This window comes from Dioscorea cayenensis, chromosome 7, assembly GCF_009730915.1.
Source record: "Dioscorea cayenensis subsp. rotundata cultivar TDr96_F1 chromosome 7, TDr96_F1_v2_PseudoChromosome.rev07_lg8_w22 25.fasta, whole genome shotgun sequence".
NCBI lineage: Eukaryota > Viridiplantae > Streptophyta > Magnoliopsida > Dioscoreales > Dioscoreaceae > Dioscorea > Dioscorea cayenensis.
Window position 1 is genome coordinate 4,105,397 of NC_052477.1, and position 20,767 is coordinate 4,126,163.

General features: G+C 33.3%; 1 protein-coding gene across 1 annotated transcript; it reads left to right on the forward strand.

The window, feature by feature from the left end:
* The first annotated feature begins 8,830 nt into the window (after positions 1-8,830).
* LOC120265015 (histone H2AX-like) lies at positions 8,831-9,263 on the forward strand. Its single transcript, XM_039272951.1, has 2 exons — positions 8,831-8,980; positions 9,090-9,263. Exons 1-2 carry the CDS (start codon positions 8,831-8,833, stop codon positions 9,261-9,263), a joined length of 324 nt encoding a protein of 107 aa, XP_039128885.1.
* Positions 9,264-20,767: the final 11,504 nt, after the last annotated feature.

Here is a 20,767-nt window from a genome sequence, read left to right on the forward strand (position 1 = left end):
TGGTATTCCCTGAAATAATTTTAATAATCACCAGTTTTCTAAGCTCCTCCTTCGATTTAATTATCTCCTCAGAGATCGGGAGAGAGATACACAGCAACTGAGCATCCAAGGAGATAGAGGTTTTGTTTGAGATGAAGGAGGTCTAGGTCTTCTATGGAAACGCCCCCCTTGAGCTCCGCCACGAAAGCTTCCACTAAGATTGCATTGAGAACCCGAGCTAGCTCGCCCCATTAAGAAATTTCATCTCGAAGCAAGCCAGAAATTATCTCGCCCCTTCGCTGCTTGCGATTGTTAGGAAAATCAGAGAAAAAACTACACAAAGAACACTCAAAGAAGATGAGATAATTTTGACGTGGTCAATCAAAACTCCCCATCTTTTTATCTTTTATATTGATAATAATAACTGAATTCAAACTACATTTCTTCTCCACCAAGAAACTAAACAAATTTAAACTAAGAAGCTTATCTAAACATAATTCTAAATGCAAATGCAATTTTTGAAATACTAAGGGTTATAACTGAAAACATAAACGCATAAATGCAATAATATTTAAATATAAAATATAAATAACATAGGGTCATGTATACACTAACAAAATTAATTCTATCACAGACACCTTGAAACCGTGTTGAGAAATCAAGCGTCTCTCTGTCATCTCAGGAATGCGCAGATCATCTTAGCTTAGTTTTTTTTATCTCCATGACATACAAAACATATTCAAAAGAATTTATTTTTGTTGGTAATTATATGATTTTTAAAAATGTAAAAATTTAATATTTGTTTTGTAAAAAAAATAGTTTTAAAAGATTGAGTGATGTTCAACATTGAATACAAGTATCATAATCACACCATCAACTACTACTAAGTAGTAGTGGGCATAAGTCGGATACTGGATCAGAGCGTAAAAATTTCAATTTTAATCAAATTTATTTAATTTTAAAAAGCCCAATTCAATATTATCATATAGTCCGATAATTAGTTACTTGATCCGATTTTTTTTTTTAAATAATTAAACTAAATAACAATTTTCTTTAGAACATGCATGGTCCATGACTCCATACAATCCACAAGCTTCATATTACAAACTAAACCATTTAAAAATTATTTCAGAAAAAACAATATCATACCATTAATAAATTAAATTAAAATCCATAATCTATAAAAATTTATTACAAAATTAAAATGAAACCAATAATAAAAAATGCAAATACTTTTGAGCTTACTCATAAATATATAATTACAAATTATATTATATTATTGGGTAAATTACATAATTGGTCACTGAAGTATGTCCCAATTTCTATTTTGGTTACTGAAGTTTAAAAATTCTATTCGGTCACTAAACTTATTAAAACCTTCCAATCAAGTCACCCAAGCAAACACCATTAATGGTAGTCTGACCTGACTTCTATCTCATAAGGGCTCATGCTTTGTCAGCCGCCTTTCCAGTCCTCTTCTCTCTTCTCTCGCTCTTTTTTTTTTCTCTCACCTCTATTCCAAACCCCCCAAACCCCCCCAAACCTTAGAACCCTAAAATCCATCATCTGCACCAATGAATAACAAAAAGCAAGTCTCCAGTAAAAAATGGGGGAGTTTAATTTGTGCTTTTTGTATGAGCAATCAAGTTGGAATTCTTTGCTACCATTTGTTGAAGTTATAAAAATTGAAGGGAGATGTTGAAGACCTGAATTACTAGAGCCTGGATCAACCTGCAGCATGATTTTATATCACTCAACAAAGTAAAGACCTTAACAAGAAGAACTTATGTAGGGCACAAAATGAATAAGAAAATATCAAATTAAGATAGACATATAAATTCTCATGTCAAAACCCTATGCTAAAACCACTTTATAATTAAGGATGTGGAGATACAAAACCAATTTATAATGTAGAAAATGCAATAAATATATCAATAAAAAAATCAAAAACAAAACATTGAACAAATGTATGCATCTTCGTTTAATAGAAAAATTAGAACATGAAAAATTAGAAAAATCAGAACAATGTATGCATCATCAAATGTCCAAACTATATACAAATAAATACGACAATAAAAATCCTCACATTGAACAAACATATGCATCTTCCAATTAAGACAAACATAAAAATTCACATGTACAAACCCTGTACAAGACCCATTCCGAAACCTTTTATCTCCTCCCTACCTTCCCACACTTAATTCAATTATGCACAATAAGAGCACAACCATACCTAATGAGATCAAAACACTAACAATTAGGGTATCATTCATGTATTTCTCAAATAAAACATTCTAAAAATTAAAAAAAAAATCCAATATACTAATATAATTGCAAGCATAAATGAAGGAAGGGAATTGGGAAAAGGGTTCCAACCATCTAAGAACTAGACAAAAAAGACCTACCTCCATCTCCCCATCCATGCTGTCATGGTTCCGACCATCACTCGGACCAGCATTCCACTGGCTACGCCAATTGGTTACCATGGCCTTCATGAAGTTTAACAAGCAAGAGAACCGGATTCTAGGGATATGGTGGAAAAGAGAACAAAAGATGAAAGAAGAAGAAGAAGAAAAAGAAGAAAAAGAAGAAAGAGGGTTTTCCAGCTACGTGGGAAAAAACCCTGTGTCGTTGGTGGGAAAAAAAGAAGAGGAAGGCTGACAAGGCATGAGCCCTTATGAGGTAAAAGCAAGGTCAGACTGTCGTTAACGGCATCTGCCTAGGTATTGATTGGAAAGTTTTAATAAGTTTAATATGTCAAGCATTAAAATATTTTTTTTATATAGCTACCAACATAAAATCTATGAAAATCATACTTAACTTAAAATAAAATATCATTAATTAGATTAATTCTATTTGGAAATTAGGCATTAACTATCCACTAAATATATACTCTAATATATTAACATAAGCACTTTCCGCTAATAGCACCCACAGATAAAAAAGTTGATACATTGTATTTGAAAAAATTAACAAGTAAATACAAACAAAAACACTATGCTAATCATTTATTTATAGTAAAATTTTGCTACTAAAATTACATAATATAATTCATTATAACTATTCATTTGCACAAAAATGTGATATCCCAATAAATGCTTGTGAAAATGCCCTGTTATACAATTATTTAATCAAACCCCCTTGTTGCTTTCTAAAAAAATTCTTTAAAATCAATTGACTCGTAATATTACCACATCTTAATGGTATGGATAATGATCATAAACTTTAGTTTTATTCAATTAATTATGTCCACAAAATAATTTTTCATGCAATTCTTTCAATAATAATGCTATCAAGAAAAAAAAAAAAGAAAAAGGTGTATGTATGCTTTGAGAACAAAAATGCACTTTTGGAGTTTGTGGGATTGTGGGTTGAAGATGGTCTTAGGGATGAGTTACTATTTTATGGGCGTGTTTTGGAGTTTCTGTGTTATCATTGTTTTTTAGTTTTATTTTTAGTGGATTTTTTTTTCTTTGGTTTCTTCTACTTATGCTTGAACTTTTTTGTTTCTTTAATACAGTGGTTTATTTATTTTTTTTAACAATAAAATAAATGAATAAATTATAGTTTTATTTAGTACAAATGAAAGTTTGTATATTTTTATATTTATATATGAAGAAACAATTACTGCTGAAGAGTATGCAAATATTATTGAAATATATAGTGTAATTGATCATATTTATTGTATATTTGTAAGTTTTCGGACTACAAATCCTTACACTAAACAAGGTTTTATCCATTTGTGAAAGAAAATTTTAAATAATAAGGATATTCAAATTGCTTAATATTTTTGTATGGCAATAATTTGGGAAAAAAAGTGTTTGGACCATTAATTTTATATATCATTTTTATGATGTGTATTTAGTTTTGACATAACATGCATAAGTTTCAAATTGAATTGATTAATTATATATTAAAGATCAAATTAGTCACACTCATTTGATGTATTCAAAATTTTACACCTTATAATTATACTCCATCCGTTCATTTTTATTTGTTAGAAATCCATGTTCTTTTTTAATTGTCATTTTCTAACATCAAGAACCATTTATTATTTTTTTTTTTCAAAACTACTCTTAACATTCTATTCAACTCTCTTGGAATTAAATATGAGAGAAAAATGCCAAGATATAAATTATGGGTAATTTTGAAAAGATAACTAATTTTTTATAAAATTTTGTGAAATAACTAAGTTTTTTAGTACGTGAGATTCGATTAATCACGACAGATAAAAAGGAACGGGGGAAGTACAATTTAATTATGTGTCCAAATGATAAGCACCAGCATAATAATTCATAATTAGCATTCAATCTTATATTTATTACTTGAGTAATTGAATGTGTGTATGTTTGTTATGAATTATGGTGAAAATTATATCTATATATCTTCATAATATTGGTAGGTGACAAAAATATGTTTTTCTATTAAAGCATATATGGGGTAGTTAACTATTGGTAGGTGACAAAAATATGTTTTTCTATTAAAGCATATATGGGGTAGTTAACTATTATTATTATTATTATTATTATTATTTTGACAACTAAGCAACATGCACCTCCCCATTTAAGAAAATGCAGAGACGTGCACATAAATGGAATTAATACATCCACATACTCATGCTCTCACCTTGCATGAATTTTGGGCTTCGTTTTCGAGTTTTCTCTAAACATAAATACCTTATATGCAAGAGACCCGATGTAAATAATCCAAAAGACCATGACAGTAGTAGATTAACAAACATATAAATAAAATATATGTTTCTTTTATTAAATTCTACTCTTTTAAAAATAGCATACGTCATTTAATAAATACTTCGTTATCTTATAATTTTACTCTCAACATTCATCAATCTTTACAAAAGTCTTTGTAACATGATGCGAGCGGTTACACGATTTGAATGAGAAACTCACTTTTTTATATATATATATATATATATATATATATATATATATATGTTTCTTGTCTCTAAAAAGTCTAAAAATTTTATGTAAATCATGATGGGAATAAAAAAAAAATGCTGATAATTGCAATGTCATTTGAATACGTGATAGTAAGAGCTAAAATAAAAAATTAAAAGCCTATTTAGAATTTCAACCAATATATCCCACTAGGTTTTTTATGTGATCTTAACTTATTAGTTAAAATATCTATTAAAAACCAAAACACCATTGGAAGAAAATCTTTTAGACTAAAAATTTTTGTACGATTGCTAAACCAAGTCACAATCGTACAAAAACAAAAGTAACAAAAGCTTATAAATAAAATAAAAGAACTAATGTATCAAATATGAGGAGTCGTAGAGTCAAATTGGTGTTATTGTTCTCTAATCTACATGCATGTTTGGCTTTAAAATAAAAAAAATGTCATAATTTTATGATATAAGAATTGCAAGTGATTATCACAGAATGAATGTTTGGTTAACAAAATAAAAAATAATTATAGAGATCGGCTGATAGGTGATCGGACAACCGGTGGCCTGTCACTGGAGGCCGGCTGGGCCACCTGTGGACAGCCAACATGTCATCGGAGGTCAGTCGGCCGATGGCCGGACCGCCGGTAAATCAGTGGCCTCTTGTCAGAGACCAATCGAAAAAGAGAGACTTTTTACAATAAAAAAATATTTCACTTAGTGGAATATTTTTTTTTTGCCATAATACCTATATTATGTCATAATTTTATACTTTAAAATAAGTACTCAAACAACCAATATGGCATAATTCTAAAAAAAATTAAATTATGACATATTGTACATGTTATGCCATAATTTTTGCAACCCTAAACTAATTTTCCAAAACAAAAGTAAGGGAAAAGAAAAACATAATAAATGAGCATATAGGTACGACTATCTAGTATTTTAGTGCTAAAATTCTAATCAAAAGATATAGTACTTAAATGGGCATGACAATTAAATCTTTGGGAGTCATGAGTGAACCCAACCAAAAATATCATTAATATAAATTTTCTTTGGAAATCATATATGTTACTTTCTTTATTATTTTTTAGTTATTTTTAGTTATTTTAGTATTTTAGTACTTAAATGGGCATGACTATCTAGTATTTTAGTTATTTTTAAATATCAATTTAAAATTTTTGTGAAATATTAAATAATTTTTTTCCATATTAAATAATTTTTTCATATTTATCCATTATATTTAATGTATTTTTACAACTTCCAATAAATTATGTTCAACAATATTTTTTTTTATTAAATCTAGAAGTATTAAATCATATTTAACTATTTCTACATTTTCTAATAAATGTTTTCATTTATCCAATATAAAAATACTTTTCAAATTGAAATTTTATTTGAAAAAATTCAAGTTGAAAAAAAAACATGAAGGGAGGAAAACTTTTTGGGGAATAGTAAGATAGAGAAATCAATAAGGATAATTTTGGGAAGTTAAAATATTTTTTTATAAAATTTAGATTATCAACTAATTTTAACTGTTTTTTTAATACATGTGAATTAGTTAAAATGGATAAATAAAAAGAACAAGGGGAATATTTGTTTATTTGTTTATTTTCATTTTTATTAGTATTATTTTTGTTTGACATATGGTGACAAGCACCCAACTTAAGCGGTGTCAAACAGATAGATAAGTATTGAAGTGCACTAGTTATGGTTAGAGGTGGGCACGGGTGGTCCGGAAATCCGATCCGGTCCACCGGGTCAATGACCCTGTGGGTTGGTTCAATGAACCATAACCGGCCTATCATGTAGATGGGCTGGTTTTGGGTTAGCCCATCGGGTCAAACCCGGTTCCCAACCCGGTGGGTTAAGAGACAATAGCAAGCCCCTGCGATAACCCTAGTTAATTCCTTTTTTGGAAAAAAAGGAAAAAGCCAATCTCATCGTCACAAATCACCATTATCCTATTCTATCCCTTCAATCCTCCCCCCTCCCCCGAAGAGCCATCCGATCGCCTCGTCGGGCCCTGGTAATAACCCTCGATGAAGACTATCTTTGCGGCTTGATCGCCGCCGTCCATTTCGTCCTATAGCACGCCTTTTGCTTGGAGAGCATCTTCTTCCACTTCCTCGTCTCCGAACCGAAGCTCGAAACCGTAGTCAGCTTCGAACCTCTGTGGTCCTTTTGCTTCTATCCCGACTGCGTCCGTAGTCTCATCTCCACCTCAGTCCGCTCTACCCTCGAGCAACTACCTTGCAGACCTCCTCGAGCCTTGAACCGCCAGGTCAACAAAGAGCAGGGCTAGTTTCGGTCCGACTCCGTGTAACCTGGACCTGTCGGGTTAGACAGTTCAACCCGGCCCGGCGGGTTCTATATCTCTGCCTGGCAGGGTCCAGGTCGGGGTTGCAGTGAATCACAACTCAGCGGGTCTGGTCCGCCTGCCCGGTTAATCGGCCCCTGCCCACCACTAGTTATGGTGGCTTAACGACCTCCTATGGATATACTAGATAAGGCTGGCTAACACACGTGGGTAAATCCCTGTTAGGGGGCTGCACATTAAAACCTAATAAATAGTGAATAAACAACCCTCTATAGTAATGGATCCTAATGAACAGTATTTTTACAATACCACAGTCACGAGGTTTTGAACCTACATCTGCCATTCACTACTAAAGCGGTTTACTTATAGACTATTCTAGCGTTGACGAATCATATATGCATGTAATTAGATAAACTCCTCCTTGGGAATTATCCACCAAATATTTCAAATTAGGAATAATCCATGAATGCAACTTTCATTAAAAGCACTAGTTTTTATAATGGTGGTTACATTGTTTTGAAAAAAAGAAAAAAGAAAAATGAATAGCAAGTAAATAGAGGCAAAAAGGTTGTCTCACAAACTATTACTTTCTAAATATAATTGAAAGTTGCAACTAAGATACATATATAGAGAATATATATATTTTTTCTTGTAAGAGAGAATATGGAGACATCCCAACTTCATATAAATTTTATGCTTTTTAGTTTGAGTTAAATATTTTTTCCAAAAGTTATTCATGTAAATCAACTCTTTCTTTTATAAAATCAGGAGAATAATAAATTTCTTGTATAGATGCTCAACATTGACTCCATGCACAATTAACACCAATATTTTCTCACCTTCAAGTGATATTTTGCATTTTGCAAGGAGTTATTTATTTTATTTTATTTTATTTTATTTTTAAGATTTCATTTTTTTAAAAGGGATCCCAACACATAACTTTGGTCCATAAATGTTTAACTTATTGAAAAATGCTTTTAGAGAGAAAAAAAATAAGAAGACCCAAATTAACCAAAAATTTACAATGTATATATAATATTTTACAAAAGTTGAAAAAATATTATGCATTATTGAATAGATTAGGTACCACAGAGTTTGACAAAGAGAATAGTATGCAAGTAAAAATATCTACACTTTTGGTGGTTCACTATGCACGATGGAATTGGCTTCTTAAATAAGTTATTGTTGTTTTTTTTTTAAAAAAAATTTCTCTCAGTGCTTCTAAAGTGGTGTTTTTTTTCTAGCAAGTTGAGTAGTATTATGTATGGATGAGTTATAATATAAACTTATTATATTCAAAAAATTCAAATGGTATTTTGGTTTGAAAAATAGAGTATTGTAGGTTTTTTTATTTTTTATTTTTATTATAGTAAATATTTTCTTTTATAGAAGCCTCCCAAAAAGGCTACAAATTTTTTTTCATTGTTCACGCATCTTCCCATAATCTAATCCAAACACGTTCAAATAACCATATAAATACTTTCTCATAGAGAAAATGCGAATTTAAATATGACCTATATATTTTTAGGAAACTCACCATAATATATTATTTATTGCAATTCCCAATTTTCTTTCTAGAGTTGGTGCTTTTCTCATCCAAAAGAGTGCCATGAGTTCTGTAGATGAAAGCCAAGGATGGTCATTGCAAGCGTAAGGGTACTAAATCTATCTCTCGTTCCAAGAAGGCTGGCATCAAATTTCCTATTGGTAAGATCGCTCACTTTCTAAAGGTCGGTATGTACTCCAAATATGTCAGCGCAAAAGCTTCGGGTGTATCTTTCCGCCGTCCTTGAGTACCTTGTTTCACATGTATATCCTATTATCCAATTATTTCTCTAGCCTTTCTTTTTTCAGTATTTTTTGATGTGATTTCTAATGTAGGTTTTGGAATTAGCCGGAAATGAGGTGAGATATAAAAAGAAGAAAAGGATACAACCGAGGCAAATACAACTTATAGTGAGGAATGATAAAGAACTAAGCAAGCTTTTGCGTTCTGTGACAATCCCCGGTGGTGGAGTTTTGCCAAATATTTATCCAAATTTATCGCATAAGTAGTTGGCCAAACAAAAAATAAATGTTAGTAATGCATCAAATAAAGGAGTTCCAACTTTATGTTCAAACTAAATATAGTGTGTGTTTTGCTCCTCTATATAAAATTTTAAAGACGTTAAGGTTTTTCGCAAATTTTGGATCATATAATAAATTAGCTCTTTCTATAATGCTAGTGGTTTGAGTTATTTACTGATCATGCTCTACCATCGCTTTTGATTTTTTATGACTTCTTTGTTCTTTGATAATTTATTACTTGGTCTTTTTCCTTTCTATACTCTAACATCTATGTATTTACTATTGATGTAGAGTTTATTTTTATTAATTTTTCAATTCTAGTTCATTTGGAGGTATCAAACATGAAGTTTGCCATGCCATTATTATTATCTACGACTTATGTGATGATTTAGTTGGTGAAACTTTATATATATTTTTGTTTCTTTTTTTATTGGAAAACCCCTTGTTTTTATGGCCAATTTTGTATAAGCCAATTGTAATACCCTGAACCTTTGGATAATTACTGGAAAAATATATTCGTGGTATTACTACGATTCAGATGAATATTTTTTGTACGAGTAATTTTTGGTGAGAAACCCAGCTGGAAATAACAAGGACTTAAATGTAAAAGTTTTTTTAAAAAAATTTTTGGGTTAAAAAAATAAATGAAAAGGATGGACATGAAATGTTTATGGAAACCGAGGACTGAAAAGTAAGATGGAAGGGATCTTTTTAAAAAAATGTTGTGTTATAACCTGGGGACCGTTGGGTAATTTGAAAGGACCTTTTTGAGAATACTATTTCATAATTCAGGGATCATTGGTGAGTTTTTTTCAGGGACTGTTTTGTAAGAAAATATATTTGGAGGGATTGAAAGTGAATTTCGGCTGAAAATGTAATTTAGAGGAAAAAAATCTAGGGTTTGAGAAATTGTTCATCTTCTTCTCCATCTTTGTGCTACGAGAACTTGAGAAGGAAAAATAAAAATAAAAAAATGAAGAAATGAGGAGAAAAAAATGGGAGATTTGAGGTGGGGGATGGGAGATCGCCGGAGGGAGCTCGCCGGAGGATGGTTTTAGTTGGTAAGAGCTTTTCTTGGTGTATTTTTTTGATGAATGAGTGTATGTATGCATGTATATATGTGTATTTGATGGATTTGATGAAGATAATGATGGATTTGAGTAGGAAAAAAACATGTTTAATGGTTATAGATGATTGTTGCTTCAATTTGTGTTGAAAAAAATCATCTGTATTTGTGATGAATCTAGCTTGAATGAAGGATGAGATTTTTCGGTTTCTATCGTAGCAATTCATCTGTAGCACCGAGATTAGGGTTTGGTTTAGTTAATTAAGTTGATGATTATGATGATTAAGATGTTAATGATGATGGTTAGATTGGAATTGGTTGAGTTAGCCAAGTTGATTTGGTTGGATCAAACCAAGTTATAATTGATTTGGTTGAGTTGAATTGAATTGAATTGATTGAGTTGAGTTTGATTTGGTTTAACCAAGTTCATTTAATTGAATTGGAATTGGGTTTGGATGAGAATTGAATTGGTTGGGTTTGATTGAATTGATCTGGTCAGGGTTTGATTAAATCAAGTTGAGTGTGGTTGGACTTGAATGGTTTGGTTGAATTGAATTAGTTGAAGTTGATTTGGGTTTGGTTTGGATGTTGGGCTAAGGGTTTTGGGCTGAACCAAGTTGGTTCAATATATTTTGTATAAGAATTGAGTTGGTTCAAGGCTGATTGGTTTAATTAAACCTGGTTCAGTGAAATTGAGTTTGGTTCAGTGAATTTGAGCTTGGTTCAGTGGAATTGAGGATGGTTCAGGTTGGTCCAGAATGGTCTAGTCCAAATTGAGTTGGCTTAAGTGCAATTGGAGACCAATTTGATTATGCAAGGTCAGGTTTGAACCGATTGGAGTGAGTGGGCCCAATAGAGAGTTGATTATTATTTTTGTATTTTCTTTTGAGTTTAAATATGTTATTTATTTTTATTATATTATTCTATTAGGTGTTGTTCAGTCTTGGGAGGGAGTTCCAGGTCTAGCAAGGAACCCAAGGACACCAGGTGAGTTGGTAGTGGCTATTATTTTAAATAATTGATTAATTATTATTATTTTGAAATAATTGTTTAATGGCTAGTATTTTGGAAATAAATGTTTAAGTATTTCATTTTATCATGTTTAATTGCGTATAAGGTCGAAATATACTTATATTTATTTTTCCCTACGATGTGCTCATGATAACCGTATTGATACATCAGTTTTGTATAATTATATGTATTTGTGAATAGTAAAAATACATGTATATGTGATTTAATTATTCAATTCTTGTATTTATTTTTTTGATGGGTATATATGCTTTTGATTTGGAGTGATTTACGAAACCATGTGAGCATATTAAAGATGTTTTTACTCGGCATTATTAGTAGAATTGGTTTTCATTCCCCGGTATAGGAATGGTGTCGTGGATCCGGGCTTTTACTCGGGTGTTATGCATTGTTATACTTTTGGCATTGGCTTTGTGGAAAATAATGTTTATTTCTGTGATGTGAATACTTGTCCTGGAAAAGGATTTCCATGTTGTTGCTTGTGTTGGGACTTGCAAATTATTTTTGTGTTAAAAAGTTTGGGCTTTGCTTATGTGTTTATCTTGTCCTCGTGCAAATGGCCGAGGTATTCTTGATTATGATCATGGATGGATATCAGTATCTCGAGTGGAGTCAGTATTTTATTGCGGGTGATTGTTTTGGTGATATCCCTATCTGCAGAGGGCGGTCTTCACGGCCGACCCTTTTGAGGTGGCGTGTCGACCGTCCGATCACTACGAGGGCCGCCTCGTGGGAGTGTAGAGCCCTCGATCGGATATTCATCGGGCAGTGGGTCACCGACCGGTGAACCGATGGGTCAACGCTAAGGGACATGAGTTCCTCGACGGCTCGAACCTAGCCGCGGCCACGGCGAAGGTTTAGAGAGTTTTCTAGCACCATGTTATCTTTCGGGTGAGTGTTGGGTATCACTTTGTATTTTGAATTTGAGATTTATGTTATTTTTTTGAATCGTGATGAGGGCGTATCTCTCACGAAATTTGTGTTTTTCGAGAAAATCAAATTGATGTTGATCTATGTTGAATTTATGTTTCGAAAAGTTCTTTAAAGATTGTATTTTTGCTCGAATTCGGTATTTTTGGAAAAGTTGGAAAATTATTTGAGCAGGGTTGGTATTTATATACTTTATATATCATCGTATTTAAGTATTTGAAATTATTAAGCCACTCACCGACCAACTCGAATGTCTTTGTAGACTGCAGTGAGCGGGACCCCTAGATTGTCGGACCGAGTATAGAGCTAGTCGTGGGTTGAGTCCAGACCGCAGTGGGTCCCCCTTTTCTTTATTTCTTGTCATTGTTGTCGTGATCTTCAGTAGCGGTTGTACCCGCAAAATTTGAAAGTTATTAGTATTCATGATATTTATGTATTTGAACTCAGTAGTTGGTGTGAAAATTGTAAATCGTGATTTCAGTAGGTCCGATTTTGTTTAAAACAGAGTGTCGGCTTTCCGCTAAAAGGGAATTTTAACCGACGTCCACATTTACCCTCAGAGAAGGGGTGGGTGTGACATCTTTTGGTATCGAGTCAGAGGTTGAGATATCCCTGGTTGGTAGAGATCACGGGTTGTGATCTGAGCCTAAGTTTAGAAGTCATGTCTAGACTTAGAGGTTTAGTAGGGGTTAGACAGATGGTTGAGGGCCCAATAGAAGTATTTAGAGTCTCCAATCGGGTTAAAACCTAAGTTGCATGTTGGGACTGAGGACCCGATAGTAGGTTTTTGACATTTTGAGACAAAAGAGTCGAGTAGTGTCATCGTAATCGGGATCATGGGTCGAGATATTCGACTGAATTGTTTTTATCCAAAATGAGTTGACTTGAAGATGCCAAGAAAGTGTGTTTGGCATGTTGTTTGTTGACTGATATATAGTGATTTGCAGTGTGATTATTTACTATTAAGCATATTTGTAGCAAGAGAAACGAGATCTTGGAACCAAGAAATGAAATTCAGTGATATCAGATTGATGATGCTAAGAAATTTCGAGGACGTAAATTTTTTTATGGGGAAGGATTGTAATACCTCGAACCTTTGGATAATTACCTGGAAAAAAATATTCGTGGTATTACTACAGTTGCAGTAATATTTTTGTACAGAGTAATTTTTGGTAGAAACCCAAGCGGAAAGAACAAGGACTTAAATGTAAAAAGTTTTTAAAAAAATTTTTGGGTTAAAAAAATAAATGAAAAAGGATGGACATGAAATGTTTATGGAAACCGAGGACTGAAAAAGTAAGATGGAAGGGATCTTTTTAAAAATGTTGTGTTATAACCTGGGGACCGTTGGGTAATTTGAAAGGACCTTTTGAGAATACTATTTCATAATTCAGGGATCATTGGTGAGTTTTTTTCAGGGACTGTTTTGTAAGAAAATATATTTGGAGGGATTGAAAGTGAATTTCGGCTGAAAAATGTAATTTAGAGGAAAAAAATCTAGGGTTTGAGAAATTGTTCATCTTCTTCTCCATCTTTGTGCTACTGAGAACCCGAGAAGGAAAAATAAAAATAAAAATGAAGAAATGAGGAGAAAAATGGGAGATTTGAGGTGGGGATGGGAGATCATCGGGAGTGAGCTCACGGAGGATGGTTTTAGTTGGTAAGAGCTTTTCTTGGTGTATTTTTGATGAATGAGTGTATGTATGCATGTATATATGTGTATTTGATGGATTTGATGAAGATAATGATGGATTTGAGTAGGAAAAAAACATGTTTAATGGTTATAGATGATTGTTGCTTCAATTTGTGTTGAAAAATCATCAGATTTTGTGATGTAATCTAGCTTGAATGAAGGATGAGATTTTCGGCTCATCGTAGCAATTACTCGTAGCAACGAGATTAGGGTTTGGTTTAGTTAATTAAGTTGATGATTATGATGATTAAGATGTTAATGATGATGGTTAGATTGGAATTGGTTGAGTTAGCCAAGTTGATTTGGTTGGATCAAACCAAGTTATAATTGATTTGGTTGAGTTGAATCGAATCGAATTGATTGAGTTGAGTTTGATTTGGCTTAACCAAGTTCATTTAATTGAATTGGAATTGGGTTTGGATGAGAATTGAATCTGGTTGGGCTGATTGAATTGATCCGGGTCAGTGGTTTGATTAAATCTAGTTGAGTGTAGTTGGACTTGAATGGTTTGGTTGAATCGAATTAGTTGAAGTTGATTTGGGTTTGGTTTTGGATGTTGGGCTAAGGGGTTTTGAAATCTGAACCAAGTTGGTTCAATATATTTTGTATAAGAATTGAGTTGGTTCAAGGCTGATTGGTTTAATTAAACCCTGGTTCAGTGAAATTGAGTTTGGTCTCAGTGAATTTGAGCTTGGTTCAGATGGAATTGAGGGATGGTTCGAGTTGGTCCAGTAATGGTCTAGTCCAAATTGAGTTGGCTTAAGTGCAATTGGAGACCAGTTTGATTATGCAAGGTCAGGTTTGAACCGATTGGAGTGAGTGGGCCCAATAGAGTTGATTATTATTTTTTTGTATTTTCTTTTGAGTTTAAATATGTTATTTATTTTTTTATTATATTATTCTATTAGGGTGTTGTTCGGTCTTGGGAGAGGAGTTCCAGTGTCAGCAAGGAACCCAAGGACACCAGGTGAGTTGGTAGTGGCTATTATTTTTAAATAATTGATTAATTATTATTATTTTTGAAATAATTGTTTAATGGCTAGTATTTTGGAAATAAATGTTTAAGTATTTCATTTTATCATGTTTAATTAGTGATAAGGTCGAAATATACTTATATTTATTTTTCCCTACGATGTGCCATGATAACCGTATTGATACATCGCTTTTGTATAATTATATGTATTTGTGAATAGTAAAAAAATACATGTATATGTGATTTAATTATTCAATTCTTGTATTTATTTTTTTGATGGGTATATATGCTTTGATTTGGAGTGATTTATGAAAACCATGTGAGCATATTAAAGATGTTTTATCGGCATTATTAGTAGAATTGGTTTTCATTCCCGGTATAGGAATGGTGTCGTGATCCGGGCTTTCATCGGTAGTTATGCATTGTTATACTTTTTGGCATCGCTTTGTGGAAAATAATGTTTATTTCTGTGATGTGAATACTTGTCCTGGAAAAGGATTTCCATGTTGTTGCTTGTGTTGGGACTTGCAAATTATTTTTGTGTTAAAAGTTTGGGCTTTGCTTTATGTGTTTATCTTGTCCTCGTGCAAATGGCCGAGGTATTCTTGATTTATGATCATGGATGGATATTGTACTCCGAGTGGAGTTGTATTTTTTATTGTGGTGATTGTTTTGGTGATATCCTCATCGCAGAGGGCGGTCTTCACGGCCACCTTTTGAGGTGGCGTGTCGACCCGGGCTGACATTACTGAGGGCCGCCTCGTGGGAGTGTAGAGCCCCTGATCGGATATTCATCGGGTAGCCGGGGTCACCGACCGGTGAACCGATGGGTCAACGTTAAGGACATGAGTTCCTTGATCTGCTCGAACCCAGCCGCGCCACGGCGAAGGGTTTAGAGAGTTTTCTAGACCATGTTATGCTCTGGGTGAGTGTTGGGTATTCGTCGTATTTTTGAATTTGAGATTTATGTTATTTTTTGAATCGTGATGAGAGCGATCTCTCACGAAAATTTGTGTTTTTCCGAGAAAAATCAAATTGATGTTGATCTATGTTGAATTTATGTTTTCGAAAGTTCTTTAAAGATTGTATTTTCTTTGAATTCCGGTATTTTTGGAAAAGTTGGAAAAATTATTTGAGCAGTTGGTATTTATATACTTTATATATAATCGTATTTAAGTATTTGAAATTATTAAGCCACTACCGACCAACCGAATGTGTCAGAGTCAGCAGGAGCAGGACCCTAGATTGTCTGACCGAGTATAGAGCTAGTCGTGGTCGAGTCCAGGACCGCAGTGGGTCCCCCTTTTCTTTATTTCTTGTCATTGTTGTTGTGATCTTAGTAGCGGTTGTACCCGCAAATTTGAGTTATTAGTATTCATGATATTTATGTATTTGAACTTGTAGTTGGTGTGAAATTGTAAATTGTGATTTGTAGGTCTGATTTTGTTTAAAACAGGGTGTCAGTTTCCAGTTAAAAGGGAATTTTAACTGATGGGTGCCACATTTACCTCAGTAGAAGGGGTGGGTGTGACACCAATTGTTGTATAACAAGAAAATTGATGTTGTATATTGAGATTTTATTACTGTTAAACACGCCAAATAAAAATAAAATCTTACCTAGAATCTATTTATATATATTGGAGATAATTATATTTATCATATTCCTATATTTTCTGCTAAATTGATGATTTGTGATTGCCATTTTTGTGCATTAATCAATAAGTAAAAAGAGAAAAATAACATTTTGAAGTAGCATGAAGGACTAACAATGACGTAAAAAAGATATAGGCTCACTCGTAGGGATAGAAGCCAGCCATTTTTTTTCCTTTTATTGTATTTGAGTATAATGCAATTATTAAATCTAAAAAAATTAACTAGCCTAAGAACAATTGGTAATGATGGACTTTTGAGAACATTCAAGTATTGTTTGTGTATTTCTCTCACTGATTACCTTTAGTATGCCTTCATTTCCATCTCTATCCCTACTTGCAATGGTAGATGGAGATGGGATGCTTCTATCAATCCTTAGTTGTTTTTCCTAATGATAAAAGTACGGCATGGCCATCCACTCTTTCAGGAAAGTCATGGGTCAAAGTGGCAAGGTGAAAAGCAAGCTAAAACTCAAGATAATTCTGCTCCTTTGCTTCATGAGAATCACTAGGAAGGCTAAAATATTTAGTCCAAGATTTCATCTGTACTGACAAGAAGTTTAGACTCGAAGTCTATGAGCTAATGCAAGCATTATAATTCCATAAATTTTTGGGAAAGGCCATGCCTTTAGAGGAAGTTAAGCTAGCTCTAACTAATTTTTGGAAAGATTATGACTTCTTCACCATTGCTAATATGCATGATGGGTTTCACTTTATTCGATGTGAAACCCATAAGATATAGTCCCGCTTACTTTGGAATGGCCCTAGACGATTGGTAGCATGGTGCTACAATTGACACCTTGGCTTGAAAACTTCCATCCAAGGTTTGAGAGGCTTAGTATAAGTATATTATGGATCCAACGTCACCACTTGCTCCTCAAGTTTTAGGATGGAGAAATGTTAGAGATTATTACCTCATACTTTGAACGATTGATAAAGATTAATGTCTATGCTTGTTGTTTTTTAAGGCAAAGTTTACAAGAACTCGCATGAATTGATCACTCCTTGTCAATGAAATATGGCTATGATTTGGTAATAAAAATAAGGGTGTCACCTTTTTTGTATTCTACGAGTGACTTTCATGATTCTACTACCATTATATGAGAGTAAATCATGAATTAGCTCCCTGGCCCTCTCAACCTAATAGTTTAGTTATAAACTCCAATTGAGTATGCTATGTAATTGGATGAGATTGAGCAAACAACCAATGGTGTTGATGTCACTGTCACATATCAAGTTTCATTGGTAGAACTAAGCACTTAACCAAATAGTGAGCTTGGTCCATGGATAGTGGTTAAAGGCCACAAAGGTCAACAACTGAGGGAGGTTTGCAAGTGTGCTTAAATAGGGGCAAACGAGGGTCACGGTGACAGTTGTCATTCCCCTTATATTTGCAGGCATATATGTGGTTTTCATGAGTGATGAAATTTTGACATGCGAAGATAGAAAAGGACGTGGTGGTGAAAGAGGTCCCTTTAAGAGTGTTGCCTTCCTATGTTGATGTCATCAACCAAGCTAACTTCCAAAGTTAAAGCAATATGTTTTCCATACTGGAAAAGACAAATCTTGAAATGTGCCATGTGATGAGGCTGTAGGAAATCCTCAAAAGGAGAGTGGCTTTGCTTCCTAAGGAACTTGTGCCTATCATTTTTTTTACAAGAGGAACAAACAGCCCAAAGGCCCTGTTAAACCGTCAGGAGCGTGCACAAGCCTTGGTGGAGCAAGTGGGGGTGGGGCCCGTGCACACATGACGCTGGGACCACCCGCACACAATCACTGCTCACATCTCCCAGAAATATGCCCTCAGCCGAGAATCGAACTTTCACCACTCGGTGAAGAGCTCTATTGGCGACTCGTATACCAATAGACCATTTGGTCGTTGGCAACTTGTGCCAATCATTTTGACATCCATCTCTATTGACAACATTAAGTATGACAATTATCCAAATAAAGGGAAGTTATCTTTGATTTCCCCAACAAAGTCTAACCGTCGCTTGAATTCGTTGACCTTCTCATTGCCAAATCAATCTAGTTTTCCCTCTTATAGAGGATCTTAACCTCTAGTATTCATTCCCATGCACATACATGTTGGTTAACAAGTTTGTTGATACTCTTTGATTAACAATAGATAAGGAAAATGCCTTGCTTGATATATCTCATGAAAAGAGATGAGTTGGACTATTCTAGGGACTTAGATGCTCTACTAAATCCTAACAATTCTATGAGAACAGTAAATAAAAGTGGATCTTGCCACAATAAAGGTCTTTTGAGTGATCTAAATCTCAGTTATATTGTGTTGATTTCAAAACACATTGGGGAAATTTTTAAAATTATGCTTCTAAATCGAGATAGTTAGAGATTTTACTTCTCTGAATTTATTGTGTGACTAGGGAATTTTTTGGACTGATTTACTTACTAGCTTGGGATGTTATTAAGCTAAGATTGATTGGTTTTTGGCAAATGCCCTTTGGACCTTTGTTTTACTCTTATATTAGTCATCGCCTTGTATGTATTTCCTCTGACCATGCACATATTTTCCTTTCTGCTAGCTTCCATGTTAATTGTAAAAGTAAATTTCTTAGATTTGATGATTAGTAGTTAGAGTATCAGGATTGTCATAAAAATGTTTGGAAAGCATGGAATCACTCTTGTCACACATCCCTTATGCATGCCTTTTATCATATGATTCTCATACCAATCATCTTATCACCTGGAGGTCTTTTGGCATTAATGCTTTGAATATTATAGGCATCCTCAACAAAAGAAGGATATTAATATCATAAAACTAGAAGAACTATCCACCAACTCCACTTGTATGGATTCCACTAAACTTAGGGCCCTTTATGATCATCATAGTGCTCTAACTGAAACAGAATTCCATTTTGTTGGACTTAAAGGGCTCAACTCCTGTGGATCAAGAATAGGAACATAAACACTAGTTTTTTAAACAACTTTACTTGAATCCATAAGCATAAGAGTAAGATTTTTGTTATTTATAATGTTTTGGGCAATGAGTTGTCCGATTTGAAAGGCATTGAATATTGTTTCATTGAATTATATTCAAAATTATATATCTCCTCTAATACTGGCATCCCCTGCTAATATCCTGTACTACTTATGATTTAAATTTTCTTTCTAAGAAGATAAGTTATTTTTACTCAGCCAACCACCAAAAAGGAGGTATATGCCACTTTTTTGTTCACTAGTCCTAGAAAAGAGTCCGGACTAGATGGTACTAATGTTGAGTTTTACTAATTTTATTGGAGAGAAGTTGGGAAACATTTGCTTAAATCTATTTCATATCTCACTTCTACTCTCCCAAATTCTTGGGGAGAATATATATATTGCATTGATTTCTACAAAAGATAACCGCTAAAGTATAATGTTTCTATGAAATCATTTCAAAAAGTTGATCTAATCATCTCAAGCATCTCATTCATAAGATTGTTGACCCTGAACAAAATAGTTTTCTATTAGGTGGGACAATCATTGATAATATTATCATTATCAGGAAATTATCCATTCTGTTGATAATAATGCAATTAATTGTTGTAGGATGATCATTAAGTAGATATGGAAAAAGACATATGCACACTTGAATGGAATGTAATTCTTTCTACTCTAGAAAAAATGAATTGGCTTGCTATTTAAATTTCTTGGATCAATTTGACTAGTTTTCTTGTTCTTGATTAATGGTCAGCTTAACCATCATATTAAAACCAATAAGGTGGAGGGAGTGCAACAACGAGATTTGATCTCTTTTAACCATTTTCATCTTAATATCCCAAAAGTGATAGCTCTCATGAATTTTGCACTGACGCTCTGAATGTGGTTCATAGCTTTGACACTCATTTATATATAAATTTTAATAAACTTATGTAAGGTGATGATTTGATCACTATTACTAGACCCTTCAAGTCTATGGTTAGAAACGGTAAGCTCTGCTTGAATATATGTAATGTTCTTACATGTCAAACCCCTAATTTAAGTAAATCTATGATATATCTTGATACATATCCTAGATTCTGTGCTTGACAAGGTTTTCAAATTGGGCAAGAATTTCATTTGGAGCAAGAATAGCAATCCTTGTGGCATTCATTCAATTGATTGGAGTACTCCTACACTTGATAAGGTTAAGGAGATTTTAGGTAT

Excerpts from the sequence above, each read along its gene's own strand:
- LOC120265015 (XM_039272951.1), top strand. The coding sequence starts at position 8,831 with ATGAAAGCCAAGGATGGTCATTGCAAGCGTAAGGGTACTAAATCTATC. Across the intron at positions 8,981-9,089 it reads TCAGCGCAAAAGCTTCGGGT|GTTTTGGAATTAGCCGGAAA; the intron begins GTATCTTTCCGC and ends TTTCTAATGTAG.